General features: G+C 57.7%; 1 protein-coding gene and 1 long non-coding RNA gene across 2 annotated transcripts; both read right to left on the bottom strand.

Moving 5' to 3' along the window:
• Positions 1–835: 835 nt before the first annotated feature.
• On the bottom strand, positions 836–5,923 carry LOC148776062 (uncharacterized). Its single transcript, XR_016038677.1, has 5 exons — positions 5,640–5,923; positions 3,119–3,395; positions 2,843–2,998; positions 1,901–1,968; positions 836–1,135 (listed from the first exon to the last, which is right to left on the bottom strand). It is a non-coding gene; the product is annotated as an uncharacterized LOC148776062 (long non-coding RNA).
• A 6,476-nt stretch (positions 5,924–12,399) lies between these two features.
• Positions 12,400–15,085, bottom strand: LOC129539437 (odorant-binding protein 2b-like). The gene is made up of 6 exons (XM_055400047.2): positions 14,996–15,085; positions 14,414–14,547; positions 14,057–14,127; positions 13,424–13,534; positions 12,704–12,805; positions 12,400–12,425 (listed from the first exon to the last, which is right to left on the bottom strand). Exons 1-6 carry the CDS (start codon positions 15,083–15,085, stop codon positions 12,400–12,402), a joined length of 534 nt encoding a protein of 177 aa, XP_055256022.1.
• Between the last annotated feature and the right edge of the window lie 7,120 nt (positions 15,086–22,205).

Below are 22,205 nucleotides of genomic sequence, written 5' to 3'. Positions count from 1 at the left end.
TCTGGGCATCCCTGAGGGCCCTCTTGGTCTGTTGTGATACTGTGAAGGTGAGACCAGCCCCCGCGTGGCCCCAGCCTCTGTCCCGCTCACGGCTGGGGCAGATGCACATGAAGCCAAGAGTTGGGCCCCCCGGGTGGGCTTCACCCAGCCAGGGCCCCGGGAGGACAGGTGTAGGGGGCCGTCCAGAGCCCAGCAGGTGCAGGGTTGGGAGGGACGGGATGCCAAGGAAGGAAAGTGGGCATGGGGCAAGGTTGGCAGGAAAAGACCCTGCAGGCTGGCGACTTGTCAGGGGCAGGAACCCATGATGAACCAGCAGGAAAGACACTGAGTAGGTGCTGGCCCATAGGGGCTGGCCGCAAGTTGGGGGCGTTGAAACGTGGCGAGTGAGGCCTAGGCAGTGAGTGGTGGGGGTCCAGGGAAGGAAGGGAGGAGGCCAGGGCCTGAGGGTTCAGGATGCTGGAAGGATCATGGGGAGCGGGGATGAAGAGTGACCAGGAGGGCTTCCCTTGCGGGCTCGGTGGTAAAGAATCCACCTGCTACTGCAGGAGACACAGGTTCGATTCTTGGTCCAGGAGGATCCCATGTGAGAAGCCCACGTATTCCAACTGGAGAAAAGCCAATGCAGCAACAAAGACTCAGCACAGCCAAAGATACAATTATTTAAATTAAGTATTTAAATAAAATTAGATTATTTTTAAAAAAGTGACCAAGAGAGGTCAGCTGAGAGTGATGGTGGAAGACAGTGCAGGCTCACACACACACACACACACACACACACACACACATGCCCCGACACACACACGCACACACACACACATGCCCTGACACACGCACACACACACACACGCCCCGACACACATACACACACACACACACACACACACGCGAGTGCCCCGGTCAGCGAACAGGGTGCAATGCAGTTTGACCCGAAGGCTGAGTGCTGCTGCCAGAGGTGCCCGCGGAGGTGGGCAGCCCCTCTGTGGCCAGGCTGCCGTCCTAACGGCCCTCCTGTCCTGGAGCCCCTCACCGAAGAGTGCCGTCATCTGCAAGTGCTGGCTGTTCATCACATCTTTGAAGTAGGCCAGGCCCTGCGTCCTCTCCTTGACGAACCAGATTTGGATGATGGGTCTCCACCCTGGAAGGGATGCGGGTCGGACTTGCCAGAGCCCACGGGGTCAGAGAGGGTCCCAGAGCCCGAAGGAGGGCGACCAGAGGGAGGAGGGAGGCCCATGCGGGGAGCCCTGAGGTCAGGAAGGGGCCGGCTCCCGCTGCCCCCTGGAAGGAGGCAGTGGCTGGGGGCTGCGGGGACCAGGCACGGTGTCCCCTCTCTACTGGCCCCAGCAGGACTGCCAGCAGCCAAGGCTCCTGGAGGCTCATCCCCATGGGTTCTCCCAAATGCTGTGGGGAGTAGGTAAGCAGCTGACTCGTGGTCCCCAGAATTCCTGCCTGGGTCTCCGGATGAAATTAGCGGAGATGGCAGGCACTGTGCTGACAGGGCGCCGTGTCCCCCAAGCATGGGACCTGGTAACTAGGGAGAGCACAGGGGTCCTGTCCCTGGGTGCAGGGCCAGCCTCAGTGAGAAAGGCCATCGCCGGGGGCGGGGGGCGGCCTGGCAACGGAGCTCCTGGGCTCCAGGAAACCGGAGGAAGTTGGTTCTCAGATATGGTGTAGAAGCACCACGAGCCAGTGTTGGGAGTGGCCGGGGGACACAGATCTGAGCACAGGACAGAAAACTGCCAGCCCCCACCTGCCCGTGGAGAGCTAAGGTTTTCAGGGGACAGAGAAGCCCATTCTCTCACATTCAGGGGCCGAGTGTCCCCTCTGACATCCCGATGGGAATGCCGTCTCCCGGAGACCTGGAGACCCGGCCCTCCATGTGGCTGAGCCAGTGGTCACTTACAGGATTGGAATTTCCCGGGTGATAGTTCCTAGAAGGGCATTTTAAACAGAAGGCATCCACTTGGCTTCCTGGAAAACAGAAGTGACCTTGGAGCCCACGTCTGGTGTTGGAAATGTGCCAGAGTCTAGAGGGGCTGGGCCTTGGCTTCTCAAACAAAAGGCCCCCTCCTTCTCTGCTGTGTCCCCAACTTGCCTCCTTCAACCCAGGGGTCATCTCCAGCTCATCCTCCCAGCCAGGCTCCTGCCCTGTCAACGCCCCTCACCGCCCCACCCTCCCCAAGGCTTCCAGGACCTTGGCCTGGAATTCTGCAGTATCTTTGCTCAAACAAAACAAGAGGATGGTTTCAACACTGTAGCCCCTGCTGTCACCTTTCGGATGCTCTGGTGTCCTGCTCTTCCAAAACAGGTGGACACCTATGGCCTCCCCCATCCACGTCCCCAGCCAGCACTGACTTGGCCACACAGAATGAATGGTCACAAGTTATCCAAGGAAACTTGCAAATTTCTTCTCCCCCAGACCTCAGCCTGGATGAAGTCCCCCCATCTCAAGCCCGGTGAAGCCTCAGGCAGCAGGACCGGCCTTTCTCTTGGGCCAAGCTTGCCCACCTGTTGCTCAAGGAGGCTGTGAAGGTTTGGGTTGAGAACACATCTTCTTTACCTGAGTGTCTCCAGAGCCCAGGGCAGCACAGACCAACACCCAGCAGGCGCGGGGGGCCGGGGTGGGGGTGGGGAGGAGCTGCCAGAAAGGTCATTGCCCTGACTCACTCTCCTCCCCCCACGAGGACACAGGGCTTGGAGCCTCTCATTACGGGACCTTCAGAACTGCACCGTTGGATCTATTGTCAGAAACGTGAGCTCATCCTGCTGATGGCACCCAGCACGATCCCAGGGTCTGTCAGCCTGCAATGGTGAAGACCCCAAGCCAGTCTCCCACCCGTCCCACCTATAGCGCTGAGCTGCAGGATGAGCCCGCCGGGGGGTCCACCGGGCACATCAGGATGACTACTGGCCTGCCTGTCCTATGGACGAGAGGCCTCTGTTCCTCATCTCCGCGGAAGCCAATCCCAGCTAACCATTCATTTCCAGCACGAGTGAGAGCCTGTAAGGGCGAATGAGACAAGGCTTGTGAAGCACTTCCCAGGTAACTGAGGCTTAGTTCCTTCTCAGTCCATGATGGCGACTTGGCTTTATTTTTCATTACCTCCACCATCATCCTTACCCGTATGGAGTCTGCCAGGAGAACCAGCATATAAACCGTGTGGAAGACATAGGATCGACCCTGGTAGCTGCTGCCTGGCTCCAGAGCTCAGGAAGGTCCAACAGCCCCAAGGTCAAGAATTGGCGGGGGGAGAAGGGCATTCACATGATGGGCATTCTAATTTCCAAAGCAGCGTTGATGTTCATCACGGAGGTGAAGGGTGGCAGGGGCGAAGCTTCTTTTCCCCAGGGGTATCTAGGGTTCTGGCCCAGTGCTTTATATACCATGTTCCTAAAAGCTGGGGGAAAAGGATGTCTGTAATAAGAGCTTTTGTGAGGAAAATATAAAATGATTGGGGGCTTCCCTGGTGGTCCTGGTTTTCCCAGTGGCTCAGGAGTAAAGAATCCACCTGCAATGATAGGGCTCCATAGGAGCTGTAGGAAACAGGGGTTCGATCCCTGGGTTGGGAAGGTCCCCTGGAGTAGATCCCCTGGAGGAAAAATGGCAACCCACTCCAGTATTCTTGCCCAGAGAACCCCATGGACAGAGAAGCCTGGCAGGCTACAGTCCATGGGTTCGCAAAGAGTCAGTCATGACTGAAGCAGCTGAGCATGGCTGATGGTCCAGTGGTTAAGAATCCGCTTGGCAATGTGAAGGACACCGGTTTGATCCCTGATCTGGAAAGCTCCCACCTGCCTCGGGGCAGCTAAGCCTGTCACCACAACTACGGAGACTGCTTCAGCCCTAACCTCCTGAGGAGGGTGGGTTGACGAACCTGTCGAGTGGAGATGCGCAAGGCATTGGACCCCGTGAGAGTGGGACAGTTCTGGATTCAGAAGCGGCAACAAGCAAAGCAGAGGAGAGGGAGCAAGTGTGCAGAGAGCTCACAGTGATGGTCACGTCAGTTTAGACTGCGCCCTTAGAGGTGTCCATGTGCGCCTTCTCAGTCCTGCTCTCAGACATCCACCCCTGTCTATTCATCTCATCTCACGCGTTCACCATCCATCCATCCAGCATCCCTCCCTCCAACTGTCTATCCGTTCATTTATTCATCTGCTCACCCACTGACCGTCCATCCATCCACCACCCTTTTGTCTTTCCACCATCCACCCACTATCCATCCATCCACCCACCATCCGACATTACCACCCATCCACCCACTATCGTCCATCCGTCCACCCCCCATTCTTTTACCTCTTCATCCGTCCATCCACCCACCCACCATCCTCCCGTCCTTCCCCTATCCACCCGCCCTCCTCCGTTCCTTTATCCTTCTGCCATCCGTCCATCCATCCATTCATCACCCGTCCATGGGTCCCTGCATCCCTCCGTTCTTACATTCCGCTGCCCACCATCCGGTCATCTATCATTCATTTACCAGGTCATTGAGGAACCTGACATAGAAATTACTGTGACCGTGTGGCCAGACCTTTCTTTGTCCTGACATACTTGAGGGCCCCAGGACCTCTAATCATTGCTCTTGCCAAACACCATCCCCTGAAACCCAGGGCAGTTCTGTTCTGATGACAAGCACACGTGTGCTTGGCAGCCCTTGGGTTTGGGGCAGGACCAGTGACCAGCATTTGGTTTCCCAGGACCAGCTCCTGCCTCATCCTTGGCTCCTGGAGTTCACTTTCTTGAGAGAATGAGGCTAGGTCTCAGGATTGAATGAGTCCAGTCCTTTCAAGGGTGGGGAAGAGGGAGGACGCAGATACGGGTATTTAATAAGGAAAAAGGGAAGGAGAGAGGAATCTGGGTCCTTGGGCCCAGGTGGACAAGAAGCCGTCAAGCTGACCATCTTTGAGAGAGGGAAGGTGGGGGCTGTGGACACTACAGCGGGAACCCTGGTGCTGGGGACGCCAGGAGCACACGCTCAAGCCTCGGGGACATCCAGGTCACGTCCTTGGTGCCAAGGAGACACCAAGGGTCCCGAGAAGGTGAGGCTGTGACAGTCCCCCAGGGGAACTCAGTAGTGACCGGAGAGTGGGTGGCATCTGGACACATGCAAATCTCAAATACTGTTCCACTTGCACCATTTTTCTTCCAAGTTTTTAATATGCTTGATAATAATGCATTTGATCTTTAATACTGACCCTAAATGCAATAAGCCTTGCAAAATATAATGGGGACAATATTCTTTATGTTTACAGAAGGGCTTAAGATATGCAAAGTTCCTTGCAAACTGTGACTTTGACCTCCGAGGGAACTACGTCTTAGAAAGGCCATCCGCCTTGGCCGTGACTTCACCAGGATTAAGAGGCCGAGAGTACCCATTATGGATGGAAATCTGCTCAAAGGCCTAGGCCTGCCACCCCCCTCCCCCAGGTGGGCAGGAAGACGCCGTGCTCCGACAGGGGAGTGGGCTCTCCATGACATCGCCTGGCACCCCTCCTCTGTGTGGGAGACGTCCCCAAAGACACAGACAGGGGACTCTGGCCAAGTTCGCCCAGGGCGGGAGCAGCAGGACTGGGACCCTAGCCCAGCGCAGGTGCCTGACCTGCGCCACACTCATCCCCCACCCCACCCTCTCAGAGCCCCTCACCTCCTGAGTGCTGGCGGGGATCAGTGGGGTGGGCCCCCAGTGTGGACAGCAGACTCAGCCCGGCTGTCAGGAGGAGCAGCTGCCCGGCCAAGGTTCCCATGTCTGCTCCGGGGGTGGTTGGCCTCTGGGTCACCCATTTATCCCCGACCTGAAAGCCCCGTCCCCTCCCCTTCACAAAGGCCCCCCAGTCCGGCGGGGTGGGAGGGGAGGCATCGTTTTCTTTGGATCCTGTGAGTGGAGGTTCTCAATCGTGTCATTAGCTCCCATGGCTCTTGGGTCTGACAAGTCCGGAGAAGCCTTGTCTGGGAGGAGAAGGTTATCAGAACGGGAAGCGGTGCCTCTGGGTTCAGAGCCAGGAGATAGGACAGCGGCTTCCTTGTGCTTCCCCCTCCCGCCCCTCAGCATTCACTGCACCAGCCCCGATAAGCCTGGACCCGCCCTGGTCCCTCGAGGCCTCTGGAGAGCCAGTCCCCATCCAGGCTCCAGCTCCTGCCTTGGAGCTGATACCCCGATATCCCCAGACCTCCTGAGTCCCAAGTGCAGCCTCGGGCTGGCTCTGAGCACTTCCTCCAGGCTCCCCACTGGGCCTACGTTGCCCCTGCCCTCCAGGCAGCCCCCTTGCTCCTCTCAGCCTGAATCAACCTTCCTGTGCTCTGGTCAGTACCCTAGTGGATCCAAGAGGCCTTACTGACCCTCTGGAACCTTCTCTGCTCCTCATGTAGCCTGAACCGTCTGCCCTCCTCCCAAATCCACCTCCTCCCCCGTCGCTGCCGCTCCTCCTGGTTCCAGCTCCGAGGTGCTGGGGCGACTCCACCAACAGAAGCACAGAGGTCTCGCTTCCGCAGCCCCCATTGCTCCGCCTTTCTGCGCCCGGAACTTTCCACCCACGTGCAAACGGCATCGTTGTGCCCCGTGCAGGTGTTTGTGCGTATGTGTGTGTGCGTGTGTGCCTCTGTACATGGATGCACACGTGTGTGCACGGTGTCTTGCATGTGTGTGTATGCGTACTGCATGCACAGCTATGTGGTATGCGTGTCAGGCTGAGTGTGTGTTTGTGAGCACATTGTATTGTGTGAGTGTGTCTGTGTGACTCCTGTGCATGCACAGGTGTACCTACATCTGACCATGTGCTGTGTGTCTGTGAGCGAGTGTGAGTGTGTGTCTGCCTGTGCACAGGCAGGGGAAGGCTCCACACCGTTCCCACACTGCACAGCTCTGACTCCAGTGGCGGGTGGTCCCATCCTCCCCAGACCCCAGAACCTTCTATGACCCCTCCCCCTGACCATGCAGCCCTCTGCTGGGGGCGCATCACCCTGAGGTCACGAAGAGGCCGGGGCTCCCCACTGCTCCCGAGGGTCTCAGCCCTTCTGTGTCCCCGCTCAGGTGGCTCCTCACACACGGTGGCCCCGTCCTCTCTGTCCGGCAGCAGGAAGGAACGTCTGCTCTGTGCAGTCAGCGTGGCTTGGGCACTGCCCCCTGAGAGGCCCCGGAACCATCCCTCTCGCTGGTCCTGGCAGCACCGCCTGTGTGCCCTTCCCGGCCAGGCGATGCCCAGGTGAGGCTCATGGTGAAGACCCGAAGGTGCGGCTGGACCAGGGGGCCGGTCAGCTCAGTGTGAGACGGAGACGATCCTGGTGATCCTGCAGGCCAATGCCATCACCCCTGATATGGGGAGGGGGCGGGAGGGGCCGGGCAGGGAAGATGTGGGGGTGGGCCATCAGAGGACCCCGCGTGGGGCCTCCACGGGACGCTGCAGGGTCTGAAGATGGACGGAGGGGCTGCGGGCCACGGGGGCGGCGGCCCTAGAGCTGGGAAGGTGAGCAGACAGGCTCTGCCCTGAGTCCCAGGAGGAGCTGGTGTGAACAGAGAGATCTGCCCTGGTCTGCGGGCAGATGGTGTGAATGGGAGCACGTCAGCCCCTTCAGGAGGGCATCGGCTGGCCACTCATGAGGGGCAGGGTTCAGGAAAGGCCGGGTGGGGGTTGGTCTCTGGGAGGAGCTGGTCCAGGCCTTGCAGGACTGAAGGCACGAGCTCCAGATGGGCTTTCAGAGGGGCTAATTCAGCCTGAGATGAGACGCTCACCTGTGGGCCTGACAGTGGCCTGTGTGAGTATGTCTGTGTGTCTCTGAGTGTTTGGCCACGTGTGCACACACAGTGTTGATGGTTTAAAATAACAGAAATGTGTCCTGGCTCAGTTTGGAGGCCAGGCATCTGAAACGAAGCTGCCGTCAAGTTAACACAGTGCAGGTCCAGAAACAGCGATGCCTGAGGCCACCACCCAGGGTCTGAAGGCCCAGCGTGACCAGCGGACCAGGCTCTGCCTAAAGTGGGGGTGGGGGTGTCCCCGGCCGAACACTGCCCCCTGCTACCTGTGCATGGATCCAGTCAGAATGTCCAGATTCCCGTGAATCTCATTGAACTGTTTTTCTGTTTAAATCAGCTAGAACTGGAGAAGGAAATGACAACCCACTCCAGTGTTCTTGCCTGGAGAATCCCAGGGACGGGGGAGCCTGGTGGGCTGCCGTCTATGGGGTCGCACAGAGTTGGACACGACTGAAGTGACTTAGCAGCAGCAGGCTAAACTATGATGTTCTGTAGATTAGGTGTATTAAATGCATTTCAACTTAAGATATTTACGATGGGTTTCTCAGGACATAAACCTTAACTCTTACAGAAAAATGTCTCTCAATCAGCACAATTATCAGAACCTCAAAGTATCATGTCAGTTGTCCCACCCGATTATCTCGAGTAGACAGGAAGAAAATCCCATTTCCGTAGCTGAGGAAAGAGATTACACTCTGAAAAACCAAGGGACAAAGAGAACGGGCCTGAATCATTTGGTTAAATAGGAAAATAATGTCTTCTTTGTTTTTATAAGTGTAGCAGAAGAAAAATGGTCAAAGAATTCTTATGCATGCACCCTATTTGCATTATGTATGGCATTGCTTTAACTCTGAAACAGGGGGAATTCATCTGCTCAGATTTCCCATGATAGTGGGGAATAAAAAAATAGGACTTGAAAAAAAAAAATCAGCTAGAGTCCTATCCAGTATTTGTAGTTAAGAATCCTGACTACTGGTCCAGTGGCTAAGACTCTGCCGTCCCAATGCAGGGGGGCTGGGTTCAATCCCTGTTCAGGGAGCTAGATCCCACATGCTGCAACTAAGACCCATCAAAGCCAAATAAATGATGAATGTGGCTGTTGTTTGTACTGTCCCTTTGGTCGTGTCCAACTCTTTGTGACCCCATGGACTGTACCTCGCCAGGCTCCTCTGTCCATGGGGATTCGCCAGGAAAGAATAGTGGGGTGGGTTGCCATGCCCTCCTTCAGGGGATCTTCCCAACCCAATGATTGGACCTGCATCTCTTGTGTCTCCTGCATTGACAGGCAGGTTCTTTACCACCAGCACCCCCTGGGAAGCTATTGTTTGGTTGCTAAAATATATATATATATATATAAATAAATAACCACTGTGACTTCTGCGCCCAGAAGTCTGTGGCAGAACCAACACCTCCAGTGTCCTCGGGCTGGGTCATCAGACAGAAGGACCAAGAGACATCAAGCTTGTGAAGGGTAATAGGAAACCCCAGGAGGGTGTGCTGAGAGCCTACAGCGCTTACCTGGGTTGCTGCTGCTGCTGCTGCTAAGTCACTTCAGTCGTGTCCGACTCTGTGTGACCCCATAGACAGTCCACCAGGCTCCCCCGTCCCTGGGATTCTCCAGGCAAGAACACTGGAGTGGGTTGCCATTTCCTTCTCCAATGTGTGAAAGTGAAAAGTGAAAGTGAAGTCACTCAGTCGTGTCTGACTCGTAGCGACCCCATGGACTGCAGCCTACCAGGCTCCTCCGTCCATGGGATTTTCTAGGCAAGAGTACCTGACCCAAAAGAAGTGCAGACCGGGACCCGAGTCCATGGCCAAGCCTGTTCTCTGGCTTTATCCCCTGCAGCCAAAAGATGGGAACAGCCCATCCTGAAGAATGGATAGCCGTATGTGGTCCAGCCACAGTGGTGTACCTTCGTCCATAGAAGGAATGTGGCCCTGCCACACCTGCCCCACGGGTGAGCCTGAGACGCCACGCTGGGTGAAACAGGCGCACGAAAGGCCACGTGTGACGTGACTTCATTGCTGAGAAGCACACAGAGGAGGCAGATGCACAGACAGTGTCTCCACGGGGGACCCAGGCATGTCCAGTGGTGGTTTCCAGGCTTCGGGGCGGGGGAGGAGGAATGGGGGGTGATTGCTCATAGGGTGAGGGGCATTTCCAGGGTGATGAAAATGTTCTGGAATGAGGTGGTGGAGGGGTGAGGCGGGGAGGCTGTGCCTCCCAGAAGCAGGGGAGGGGCCCCCTGGAGTGTCTGAGCTTGACAGGGAGCAAAGGTGCCATGACCCGTGCTCTTTGCTGGCCACTGTGGCCTGGGCAGCCCACTACCTATCCCCTGGAGGCTGACCCAAGAAGAAGAGGGGATGGAGGTGGGTGAACCCCACAGGGCCAGCCCCTTGGGTGTGGGTCTTCTCCGCCTGCTGAGTGGACGGCAGGGCCTTGGATGTGCCATGGCCGCTGACCCCGGTTTCCAGGGAAGGAGAGCAGCGAGATCCAGAGGATTCTTCCCGACACCTTCGAGCTAGATGTGCAGGTCAGGCTGCTCCTCGCATGGATGAGGTGCTGCCATGCGGGAAGTTGCTTCCTTCCTTTGGGAAGGAAGGGCTGGGTCTCACCACCCCCAGGGGGCCTCGGGGGAAGGGCAGTGGCCGGGAGACTGTGAGGGTCAGTCCAGCCCGTGGGGCCAGTTTTGTTTTGGTGTCACTCCTCAGCCTCCACGCCAGAGCCAGGTCCAGCTGGGGACAAGCCCAATGGTTGACAGCGGGACACAAGCCCTGGGACACAGCCGCCTGAGGTCCTCCTGGTCCCTCCCGCGGGACACGCGCTTACAGGATTCTGTTCAGATCCTGCTGCCCCCAGCTCATTTTTCCCTGACCATCCTCCCCACAGCCCCCGGCCCAGTGCAAAGCTGGACCCCTCCAGGCAGGCCCAGGGTGGTTAAGGAGCAGACAGCAGTGGGCTAGAGCTGGGCTTGGTTCCCAGACAGAGGAGAGTGTCTCCGTGTGGGCCCTGCGGCCTCTCCCCAGGAAGCCGGACCCTGAAAACAGTCTCCATAGAAGCCTGAGCTGGACATAGGGCCCCCAGCTCGGCCCAGGTTTCTCCAGGTGAGGTGGAGGGAGGCCTCCTGGGCAGGTCTGAGTAGGACTGTCACCAGGCAGGTCCTCGCACCCCCGCCACGAGTCTTACCCCCAAACGTCAGAACTCTGAGCCCTTGCCCTGCCAGCCCCAGCTGCTTCTCTGCCTCCCAGGGGAGAACCAGATCAGTGAATGCCTGGAATCTGGTATCTGCATGTGGGGCCTGCTGTGTCCAGGAGGGTCTGGGAGAGCTGGCCACCCCCACTGGGGACTGGGGGTCCTGAGACTTGGGGAATCTCACCGACCCTGTGTGGAGGGACCCCTGTCCCCAGTCTCCAGGGAGGCTGGGCTGGGATCCTCCTCCCACCAGGAGAAAGGGGACCATGGTCACCATCAGCTGGCTGTCAGGTGACATGATGCCAGGCCCCAGGGGGATCTGGGAGATGGCAGGTGGGCATGAGAAGAAGCCAGGAGGTCACTGCTGGTGTGGTCCCCTCCCCAGGGGCAGCGCCTGTGTGCAGACAGGCCTGGGTGGAGGGACCAGCAGAGTCGTCCGGGTCTGGGACCCAGTGTCGGGCCGTCCCTGTCCTAGGGCGCCTGGGCCAGGCTGACCCCCCTCACTCCCATCTTGGCCTCTAGCCTGTGGGGGGCCAGGGGGCTGGGCGATCCCCACCTGCACAGGTGTCCCCACCTGGGGCTGGGGCTGACCCTGCCACCCTCACAACCCTCCCCCAACCACGGGACCATCCAAACCTGCACTCATGAACATCACAGCCCTCCCCCCAACCTCGGGACTACCCAAACCTGTGCTCATGAACATCACAGCCCTCCCCCCAACCTCGGGACCACCCAAACCTGTGCTCGTGGGCATCAGACCTGCAGAGACCCCCCGGGACCTCGAGCAGAGGCGAGCAGCACCCCGCCTCTCCCTGGACCCCCAGGCCCGTCAGACAGAGACACACACCACGGGGACCCAGGACACGAGCGGATCCTCTGGTCCTTCCTGCAAGGCTTCCACCTCCCCATCCTCCCCCCTCCCCCGCCGAGGGACCCCACAGACAGGCAGAGCCACCGGGGACGCTGAAGCCTTTTATTTGAAGCCAGGAGAGGGGAGGGAGGGCTGGGGGAGAAAGGGGGAGCAGGGGGTGGGGAGGCCCAGGTCCCAGGGTCTCCTCCCACATCCCGGGGGATGGAGGGTCCTGATGGCGCGGCCCGGGGGCTGCCATGGAGCCTCAGTGCCCCCTGCCCTGGAGAGGAGGGGAAAAGTCATGATGAAAGGGGGCAGACGGGGCTCTCCCTGCCCCCAGGGCTGCAGCGTGGGGGGCGGATGCACCTTCTCCGGGTGCACAGCTGGGCGGGCACAGATGGCCTGAGTGACACAGTAGTGAGCCCCAAGCACAGAGAGGGCGCCTCGTGCGAGTGAAGCCCAGGAACAGACCCTGAGGGAGGGGCCGGCCGGAGGGGCTGCAGAGCAGAGCCACCTCCTCCTGGCCCCACGGGGTCCCTCCTGCCTGCCCTGGGAGCCCGGTGGACCTGCCACCCCAGTGAGCCGGGGCCCTCGGGCTTCCAGCACCACTCACCCTAGTCACTTTCCGGCTCGCAGCTTTCTGCAGAGACCAACACAAACCCAGGAGTGAGAAGACGCCCTGCACAACGGCCCAGACCCCTCACCGCCCACAGCCAGGACGTGAGACCCAGAGCCGGGCCCCTGGGGCTCCCTGTGACCCATCACAGCACTGACGTCTCCCCACGGAAGGGCCAAGGGCCGGGGAGGAGCAGGAGCGGATGGAGGGAGGGCCCCGGGGCATGGAGTGGACACAGAGCGGCCCCGGGGCGTGGAGTGGATGCAGAGTGGACCCGGGGTGCCACAGGGCCGGCTCCTCACCCGTCTGCTCAGGTGTGAAGACATCCTCTGGGGAAAAGCCCTTGCGCTGTGCAAATTTCTTAAAAGCCTCCAGGGCCTCTGGGCTCACGTCAGGATTCCTACCTGCAGGCCAGGCACCCGGTAGTCAGGTCTCAGGGGACACCTGTGAGCGGGGTCCCTCCCAGCTCCAGGAAGGGTGCAGGGCAGGAGGGCTCAGTCTGGGGTGGATGCTGAGCTGGTTCGGAGGAGACAGGCCCCTCCCAGCCAGCAGGTCCCGGGGAAGGAGCGGGGGAAGCCCCAGGGGACACCCGAGTCCCTGGGAGCTCCGGGGGGTCCCAGGCCGGATCCCAGAGCCACCTGCAGGGTCAGACCCGTGACCTGGAAGGGGTCCCCTCTCAGAGGAACTGCGCTGCCCTCTGCCCTCTGGCCTTCACCCCTGTGAGGGTCCCTGCCCCAAGAATTCCTCCGTCAGGGCCTCCTACCTCCCCCACGCTGACCAAGCCCTGGTCCGAGGCCCCAGGAAGCGGGACTCTGCATGTGCAGTGACCCCTGGGGTTGGTCAAGTCCCAGAAGGAGCCTGGAATGGCTGCCTGGGCCATAAACTGTGCTGGTCGCACACGGACCACGAGGTCTGTATTCTGGAACCAGGAGTGGCCGATGTGGTTCCTCTGGCTTCTGGAGGCAGAGGCCGTGGGGTGGGTGAGGACATAGGGATCCGAGGGCAGGAGGGCAGGCCCTCACCTATGAGCTTCCCCATGTGGACCGATTTCCCCTGGCGCTGGCCTTGGCAGTAAAGGATGTAGTGGCCCCCGAAGGGCAGTTCCAGGATGTGCATGTGCTTCTGGCTGCCATCTGTCGATGGACAGAGAAAGTACGTCTTGACCATCTCAGTTCCTAGAGAACATACTGGAGACCACAATAAGGAACATTCTGGAACATTCGGACTTCTCAACACCCTCATCCAGGGACCCCCTGGGCCTGTGCCCAGGACATGCTGCTGCCAAGACCCAACCCTGGGGAGGAGCCTCCTCCTAGGAAAGTCTCAACAGGAGGTGTGGAGTCAGAGAGGCTGGAGGGTTCAGATGCTGGGTCGGACCCTTTAGACTCCAGCAGCTGCCCCTCCTGCTTCTCCATCCCAAGCCTTGCCTCCCCGTGGAGTGGACGGCCAGGACCATCCAGAGGAAGGGGGGTCCCTCCATCCTGCTATGAATGGACCGGTCCCATCTGGTGTCTGGGGTCAGGAAGAGACCCCTGGGAAGGGAGGGGTCAGACTCTCTGAGTGGGGTCAGGGCAGGGACCCCGGGCAGCGAGACCACCTGTGGGGAGGGCGAGGCTGGGGCTCTGCTTGCAGGGCGGGGCTGGGCAGGGACTCACTGGAGCTGTATTTGCCGGGCTCCCCAGTCGGGTGCATCCTCAATCTCTTCTCATGGCAGCGGGCCTCCTTCCTGGGACACACAAGGAGCAAGGGAGCCACACTCCACAATCACGTCTGGGCCCATCTGAGCTCGCCTGGCACATGGGCCTCTCGCCCAGCGTCCCCCAGATGGCACCTTCAACCCCTGCCACCCGGGACTCTTTCCCCTCAAGGTACAGGGGATGCGCATCTTAGCAAGCACCCCCATCTGGGGTGGGAAGAGATGTCCTGAGGGGCTGGCCCCAGGCCACTCTTGGCCCATTTAGGGGGAGGGGAGGGGACAGCAGGGCCAGGGCAGGGGGTGTGGCAACACGCACACGAAGGTGAAACTGACTTCCAGGTCCCCGCCGCCCAGGGCCGTCACCGTCACAGGGGACACCTTCCTGGGCCTCATCTCCTTAGGCATTCTCTCGTCGGTCACCATGGCCTTCACATACCAAGTCCCTGCGATCTGAGCAAGGCGGGGCCGTGAGCCCCCAGCATGGGGCAGGCCAGGTTCGCGTCTGCACCCACCACCTGCCTCCCCCAGTGCAGGCTGGGTTTCAGCACGTCTGCAGCCCGGGTGTCGGTCAGAACAACCCGGGGTGCAGGGCTCTCGGTGCTAGACAGAGGCAGGATGCCCGTCTTCTTCGGGGAACAGGCTCTGCACCCGATGTGTCTTTTCTGCGGAGGGTGCAGCCATGCCATCGGGGGTCCCAGGAGTCGCTTCCCTGGGCCTTGAGCTGGAGCTGCTCCCCGGGCAGCCCTGGGCCGAGCAGGAGCCTGACTGAGAGGCGAACAGAGAGCCCCCTGCTCCCTGACCCCTTCCTGCGGGGAGCCTGGGGCCAGAGCCCTCCTCCTGAGACAGGCCTGATCGGGTGGCTTCCATGAGTCACCGCCTTCCCCTCCACCAGGCTCACCTTCTGGGGCTCCAGAGGGCACGATGGGGGGTCCTGGGCCTTCAGGGCGGCGAGCAGGCTGAGGGCGATGGGCAGGAACAGGGCCTTCATCTCCAGGACTTTGGGCTCCCAGGTGCCGGCGGGTCTGGGGTCTGGGGGAAGTTGTGCCGGCTCCACAGGAGGCGGCTGTTTATACCCGGAGCGCCTGGCACGGACCCCGCCCCGCCCACCCAGCACCCCAGCCCAGTCCTTGTGGGGGGAGGGGGGTGGTTGTGTGCTCAGCGCTGGAGTCTGAGGAGTGGCTGTCAGGTGCCCCAGGGTAAGGGCGATGCTGTCCCGGGTCTGCCTCCCGAGGGTGCTGGCTCACAGACAGCTGCCCGGAGGGCAGTCAGCCGGTGGGGGTGGCGGTGGTGAGGGCCCACGCGTGTCTCTGCCCGAGCCCAGAGCGAAGGTCAGGCCTTCCTCCCCTCCTCCACCGAGCCCCTCCTGGAGCCCTGGGCTGGGATCTTAGGCGCATTCTCCGGTAGCCCGCTGATGGGACTGAGCTTCAGAAGGGACGCGCGGGGTGTGATTGGTGGAGTCCCAGGGTTCCCAGAGCCAACTTCTCACCCACCCGGCACCCCTGCCCTGGCTGGTCCTAGGCCTGGGAAGCAAACCTCGGATCCTCATGAGGCTGGGGGCGCTGGTTTATGACCTGGGGTCAGTCTGGATAGCTCCTCTTCAGAGAGTGTCCCACCCCAGGGCCCCGGAGGAGGAGCCTGGCCTCCCAGCCCTTCACTCTGGACCCCGAGGCGAGGCTGGGTTTCCAGGTGAACGCGTGCTCTCCTCCCAGTGGGGCCGCTCGCTCCTGCACTTGTGGGTTCACCGCCGTCTGCCCTGCTGCACCTGTAGTTCCCCAAAGTGGGGGCTCCGGCCACGTGGTAGGCGGTCACTGGATGTTTGTGGCTGAAAGAATAAACTAATGACTGGGTCTCTGGGGCCTCAGAGGCTCCCTCTCCGAGGGGAACCCACACTTCTGTGGCTCTGGGTCCCGTGAGCCTTGGGAGGACCCATGAGTGCGGGTCCCTGGGCACATAGGAGGCTCAGTGAACCTGGGCTCTGCCTTGCGTCCTGCCTGGAGTGGGACCCACACTCATGCCACTCCCTGACTTCTTTCATTCTTCCAGAGCCCCGACCACCCCAGAACTTCCCCTCTCCCGTCAGCTTTGACCCCCGTGTCGCCCCAGGACAGGCCTCGAAGCCTGTTTCATTTGGATAAATGGGCCGAGTGAGGCACAAACCAGCCACATGTGGGCTGGTGCTCGGGGGTCCAGGCTGAGCCTCCCTGCGCCCGCTCCGTTAGTCTCAGCGCCGGCTGCCCCCAACAAGATCCTGGCCTCCCTGCTCCCTGACCCTGTGGGTTCTGGGCCTGAGCCAGCCTATCTGAGACCCACGCTGGCCCAGGGCCCCACGGGCAGGTTCTGGGAACAGACAGTGGTGTCTTTGTACCTTGCTGGCCCAAGGCTGGGCACGGCTGTAGATGGTCCGCCCCAAGCACTGGCTCAATAATAATAATCAGCCTCTCCATGATCCCCGGGGGCCGCACTGAAGGTGCTGGCAGGACCCAGTAATTACCGCATCTGGGAAGGAACTGCTAAGCACAAAGCCCACCCTCCCCGGGAGCGGGAAAGGGCGGGGTCCTTACTAAGGGCCTGACCTTAGTAAGCAGGCAGGTGTCCCCAGATCATGAGAGAGCTTTTCCTGTTCCCTGTTCTCCTGGACCTTCCCCAGAGAACCTGGATCTGGGTTATTACCTGAGAGTCCCTGATCTAAGCATTTATGACAGTGACAGACTTCATTCAGGCCTTGAGGAAACCCTGGACACAGGCAGGTCTCCCAGGGAGAATGGGATGCCTGCCCCCACCCTCTGCGGGGTGCCATCCAAACCCTCCAGGCCCTCTGGTCCTCCACCATGGCCCTGTGCCCTGGCGGGCAGAACGCTGCCCAGGCATCCAGCTGTGTTCTTCCCGGATCCTGGAGGGGCGTGTGTGGGGCTGGGAGAGGAGGCTGGCCGTGTGGCTGCAGCCAGCTCCGCTCACCACCCCTTGACAGCGTCTCAGGGCCTGTGGTCAGCGCCGCCCCGAAGCTTCAGTTCCAGAACTGACCAGATCGGATTTACTGTGAAACCTGAGCGCATCAGAGCAGGGCGAGTGGCGGACTGTCGGACGGAGCTGATGGCCACCCTGCAGCTGGAGAGCGTGGCTCCTGCACGCAGATCGGACCCCGGCTTCCCGCCTCCACTGCCCGCACCCCTTCTTCTGGGCCTCCCCGTTACACACGGGTCTTAGCCGATGTGCAGCTGAATGGACACGCCCAGTCCGCACACAGCGGGACTCAGGGGCTGCGTACCTTGGGCTCCTCGCTCCCCAGTGGGACAGTCTACTGTGACCCCACCCAGAGGTCCTCAGGAAGACAGTCCCAGTGGCCCACAGTGAGGACCTTCTCATTAAGACTCCCTTTATTGCATTTTCTGCTCCCCGTCTGGGCTTCCCTGATCTCTCAGTTGGTAAGGAATCCGCATGCAATGCAGGAGACCCCGGTTCAATTTCTGGGTCAGGAAGATCTGCTGGAGAAGGGAAAGGCTACCCACTCCAGTATTCTGGCCTGGAGAATCCCATGGACTGTGCAGTCTGGGGGGTTGCAGAGAGTCGGACACGACTGAGCAAAGTTTCACTTTCACCTCCCTGTCTCATTTGACCTCAGATCTCTGGCTTCTAGAACTGTGAGAGAATGGAATTTCTCTGTTTATGCTGCAGAGTTTGTGGTACCTTGTTACAGAAACTCTAGGAAACTGACACAAGCTCTACCATTAAATATTCTGTCAAAATATAAGTGGACTAAATATGCAAAGTAAAAGACAGAGATGGCCAGGGTGGATTAAAAGTCATGATACAGGTACATGCTGTTTTTCCAAAACCTACTTCAAATGTAAAGTAGTTGGAAGTTAAAACGCAGAAAAAAGTAAAGTAATTAAGATAGCTAACTAAAGCTGAAGCCCCAATACTTTGGCCACCTCATGCGACAAGTTGACTCACTGGAAAAGATTCTGATGCTGGGAAAGGTTGGGGGCGGGAGGAGAAGGGGACGACAGAGAATGAGATGGCTGGATGGCATCACCGACTCTGTGGACATGAGTTTGAGTGAACTCCGGGAGTTGGTGATGGACAGGGAGGCCTGGCGTGCTGTGATTCATGGGGCACAAAGAGTCGGACACGACTGAGCGACTGAACTGAACTGAACGGATTCCAGTGCCAGCTGTGAGTGGACTGCCTCTGTAACCCAGCATCAGCCTACTATCCTCCACTGCCGGTTCTGCAGTGACGGAGCCGGGCCAGTGGGCATTCCTCCTTTGCTCCTGCCCTGAGTTAAGCTCTGCTGGTAGGAGGCTGAGAATGAAGGGGCTTCCTTCCTGGTTCCAGGGTGCTTCCATTTGATCCTTTTTCTTTCTCCTGCTATATGGCTAATGGTGGCACCAGGAGGGGATGTCCACAGCCATTCACCACACTGAATACAGGGGATGCCCCTCCCCCACCAATGGGCTCCCAGTGAGTCCTGTAGGCGCTCCAACCTATCCCCTTGGAGGGGAGAGGGCCCTCCTGCTTGCTGGTCTCAGCCTGCATTTCCCTGCCTGCTGGCCTCTGCCCAGAGCATGAACCAGCTCTGGTCCAGGGCAACCCAGCAACTTCTCCATCCTTTGGGTTGCAGGCTCCCTTCTCCCACAAGGTCGGACCCCAGCCCTGGGGAGGGGGCTCCCCCAGATTTGGTACTTCTTTAGCAACTCTACCTCAATCCTGGGCTATGCTTCATGGTTCTTTTTTATTTATTTATTTTATTTAACACCAAAAACCTTTTGTACCGGGGTATAGCGGATTAACAATGTCGTGGCAGTTTCGGGTGAAGAGTGGAGGGACTCAGCCAAGCATATACGTGTATCCAGTCTCCCCCAAACCCTGCTCCCATCCAGGCTCCGCTTCATGGTTCTTTACAGTTATTTCATTCTACGGCCATCTCTCCTCAGTCTATTGTGTGGCTTCTGTATCCTGATTGAAGGCTGATTCATATAATTACATATTATTTTAAGGGGTGATAAGTGCTAAGCGGAACAGTCAAGGTGGAACAAGTGGAGTTGACAGTGTGGGGACAAGTGGGTAGTTTATACTTTAAGTGGCAGGTCCAAGACAGCAGAGTGACCTTTGGACACAGAATAAAGATATTGGAGGAAGTGAGCCATGAAATCACCAGGTGGAGAAGCTTCCAGGTGGAAAGATCACCCAGGGCCTGTGTTCAGGTGGGAGAGGATCGGGCGTGTGTCAGGGACATACAGGAGGGCAGAGGGCTGGAGCAAAGGACACCTGGACCACGTGTGCATTGGAGCGGAGGAGGGCTCGGCCTGATGGTGTCAGGTGTGCCAGCCACCACTCGGACCTTATCATTTACTCTGAGGAACACAGATCCTACGGAGAGATTTCACAAAGTCAGAGGGTGACTTTGGATTTAAGGTGTCACTCCAGTTGCCACCTTGAGGATAGAATTTTCGAATTCTATCTGACAGAGAATAAAGGCATAAAGGCAGAGAAATCAATCAGAAAGATGCTGTTTGTAATCCAGTCCAGAAGGGTAATGCACCCAGCCATCAGGGAATCACAGGGTGTGGACCTACACACCCACCGTGCACGAATAGAAAACCAGACAAATGTGTGAAACAGTCTCTGTGTTTAGATGTTGGCCCACAGGCAATGCAAGGCTGCGATCCCTGGGAGGGGAAAGCTCTGAGTCGGAAGGGAGGTCAGCCCTGGGAGGTGATCAAGGCGGAATGCAGCACAGACCAGGGTCTGGGGCATCTGAGACGACTAGAGGGAGATGACAAAGTGCTGGAGAAGAGAAAGCTGAGCGGAGGAAGAGCTCCAGAAGCCTGCAGAGGATCGCACTGAAGGTCAGTCTATGTTCTGATCAGTATGAGCTGAAATCTTATTCTAGGAAGCACGGCGGCTGCAACGGACCGCGCAGAAGGGCGGCCGAGATGAGTTGCCCCATGCCCGATGCCAGGGGCGGCAGCTGAGAGGAGCTACCCCACGTCCAAGAAGCAGTGGCTGCGCAGGCACAGGAGGGCCGAGAGGAGCTACTCCACATTCACGGTCAGGAGGGGCAGCCGTGAGGAGATACCCCTCGTCCAAGGTAAGGAGCAGCGGCAGCACTTTGCTGGAGCAGCCGTGAAGAGATACCCCACTTCCAAGGTAAGAGAAACCCAAGCAAGATGGTAGGTGTTGCGAGAGGGCATCAGAGGGCAGACACACTGAAACCATAATCACAGAAAACTAGCCAATCTGATGACACGGACCACGGCCTTGTCTAACTCAGTGAAACTAAGCCATGCCATGTGGGACCACCCAAGACGGGAGGGGTCATGGTGGAGAGGTCTGACAAAACATGGTCCACTGGAGAAGGGAATGGCAAACCACTTCAGTATACTTGCCTTGAGAACCCCATGAACAGGATGAAAAGGCAAAATGATAGCATACTGAATGAGGAATTCCCCAGGTCGGTAGGTGCCCAATATGCTACTGGAGATCAGTGGAGAAATAATTCCAGAAAGAATGAAGGGACGGAGCCAAAGCAAAAACAACACCCAGCTGTAAATGTGACTGGTGATAGAAGCAAGGTCCAAAGCTGTAAAAAGCAATATTGCATAGGAACCTGGAATGTTAGGTACATGAATCAAGGCAAATTGGAAGTGGTCAAACAGGAGATGGCAAGAGTGAACGTCGACATTCTAGGAATCAGTGAACTAAAATGGACTGGAATGGGCGAATTTAACTCAGATGACCATTATATCTACTACTATGGGCAGGAATCCCTCAGAAGAAATGGAGTAGCCATCATGGTCAACAAAAGAGTCTGAAATGCAGTACTTGGATGCAATCTCAAAAATGACAGAATGATCTCTGTTTCCAAGGCAAACCATTCAATATTACAGTACTCCAGGCCTATGCCCCAACCAGTAATGCTGAAGAAGACCTACAAGACCTTTTAGAACTAACACCCAAAAAAGATGTCCTTTTCATTATAGGGGACTGGAATGCAAAAGTAGGAAGTCAAGAAACACCTGGAGTAACAGGCAAATTTGGCCTTGGAATACGGAAGGAAGCAGGGCAAAGGCTAACAGAGTTTTGCTAAGAGAATGCACTGGTCATAGCAAACACCCTCTTCCAACAACACAAGAGAAGACTCTACACATGGACATACCAGACGGTCAACACCGAGATCAGATTAATTATATTCTTTGCAGCCAAAGATGGAGAAGCTGTATACAGTTAGCAAAAACAAGACCAGGAGCTGACTGTGGCTCAGATCATCAACTCCTTATTGCCAAATTCAGACTTAAATTGAAGTAGGGAAAACCACTAGACCATCCAGATATGACCTAAATCAAATCCCTACAGTGGAAGTGAGAAATAGATTTAAGGGACTATTGCTGATAGATAGAGTGCCTGATGAACTCTGGACGGAGGTTCGTGACATTGTACAGGAGACAGGGACCAAGACCATCCCCATGGAAAAGAAATGCAAAAAAGCAAAATGGCTGTCTGGGGAGGCCTTACAAATAGCTGTGAAAAGAAGAGAAGCGAAAAACAAAGGAGAAAAGGAAAGATATAAGCATCTGAATGCAGAGTTCCAGAGAATAGCAAGGAGAGATAAGAAAGTCTTCCTCAGCGATCAGTGCAAAGAAATAGAAGAAAACAACAGAATGGGAAAGACTAGAGATCTCTTCAAGAAAATTAGAGATTCCAAGGGAACATTTCATGCAAAGGTGGGCTTGATAAAGGACAGAAACGGTATGGACCTAACAGAAGCAGAAGATATTAAGAAGAGGTGGCAAGAATACACAGAAGAACTGTACAAAAAAGATCTTCACAACCCAGATAATCACAATGGCGTGATCACTCACCTAGAGCCAGACATTCTGGAATGTGAAGTCAAGTGGGCCTTAGAAAGCATCACTACGAACAAAGCTAATGGAGGTGATGGAATTCCAGTTGAGCTATTTCAAATCCTGAAAGATGATGCTGTGAAAGTGCTGCACTCAATATGCCAGCAAATTTGGAAAACTCAGCAGTGGCCACAGGACTGGAAAAGGTCAGTCTTCATTCCAATCCCAAAGAAAGGCAATGCCAAAGGATGCTCAAACTGCTGC

This window comes from Moschus berezovskii, chromosome 11, assembly GCF_049115385.1.
Source record: "Moschus berezovskii isolate FMDL1 chromosome 11, NW_MosBer_1.0, whole genome shotgun sequence".
Classification (NCBI taxonomy): domain Eukaryota; kingdom Metazoa; phylum Chordata; class Mammalia; order Artiodactyla; family Moschidae; genus Moschus; species Moschus berezovskii.
This window is presented reverse-complemented; position numbering and strand designations above follow the sequence as displayed.

Coding starts and splice junctions, on each gene's coding strand:
- LOC129539437 (XM_055400047.2), bottom strand. CDS start 15,085: ATGAAGGCCCTGTTCCTGCCCATCGCCCTCAGCCTGCTCGCCGCCCTG. Junction 13,535..14,056: donor GCCCGGCAAATACAGCTCCA/GTGAGTCCCTGC, acceptor GTCCATCGACAG/ATGGCAGCCAGAAGCACATG. Junction 12,806..13,423: donor CCACATGGGGAAGCTCATAG/GTGAGGGCCTGC, acceptor CCTGGCCTGCAG/GTAGGAATCCTGACGTGAGC.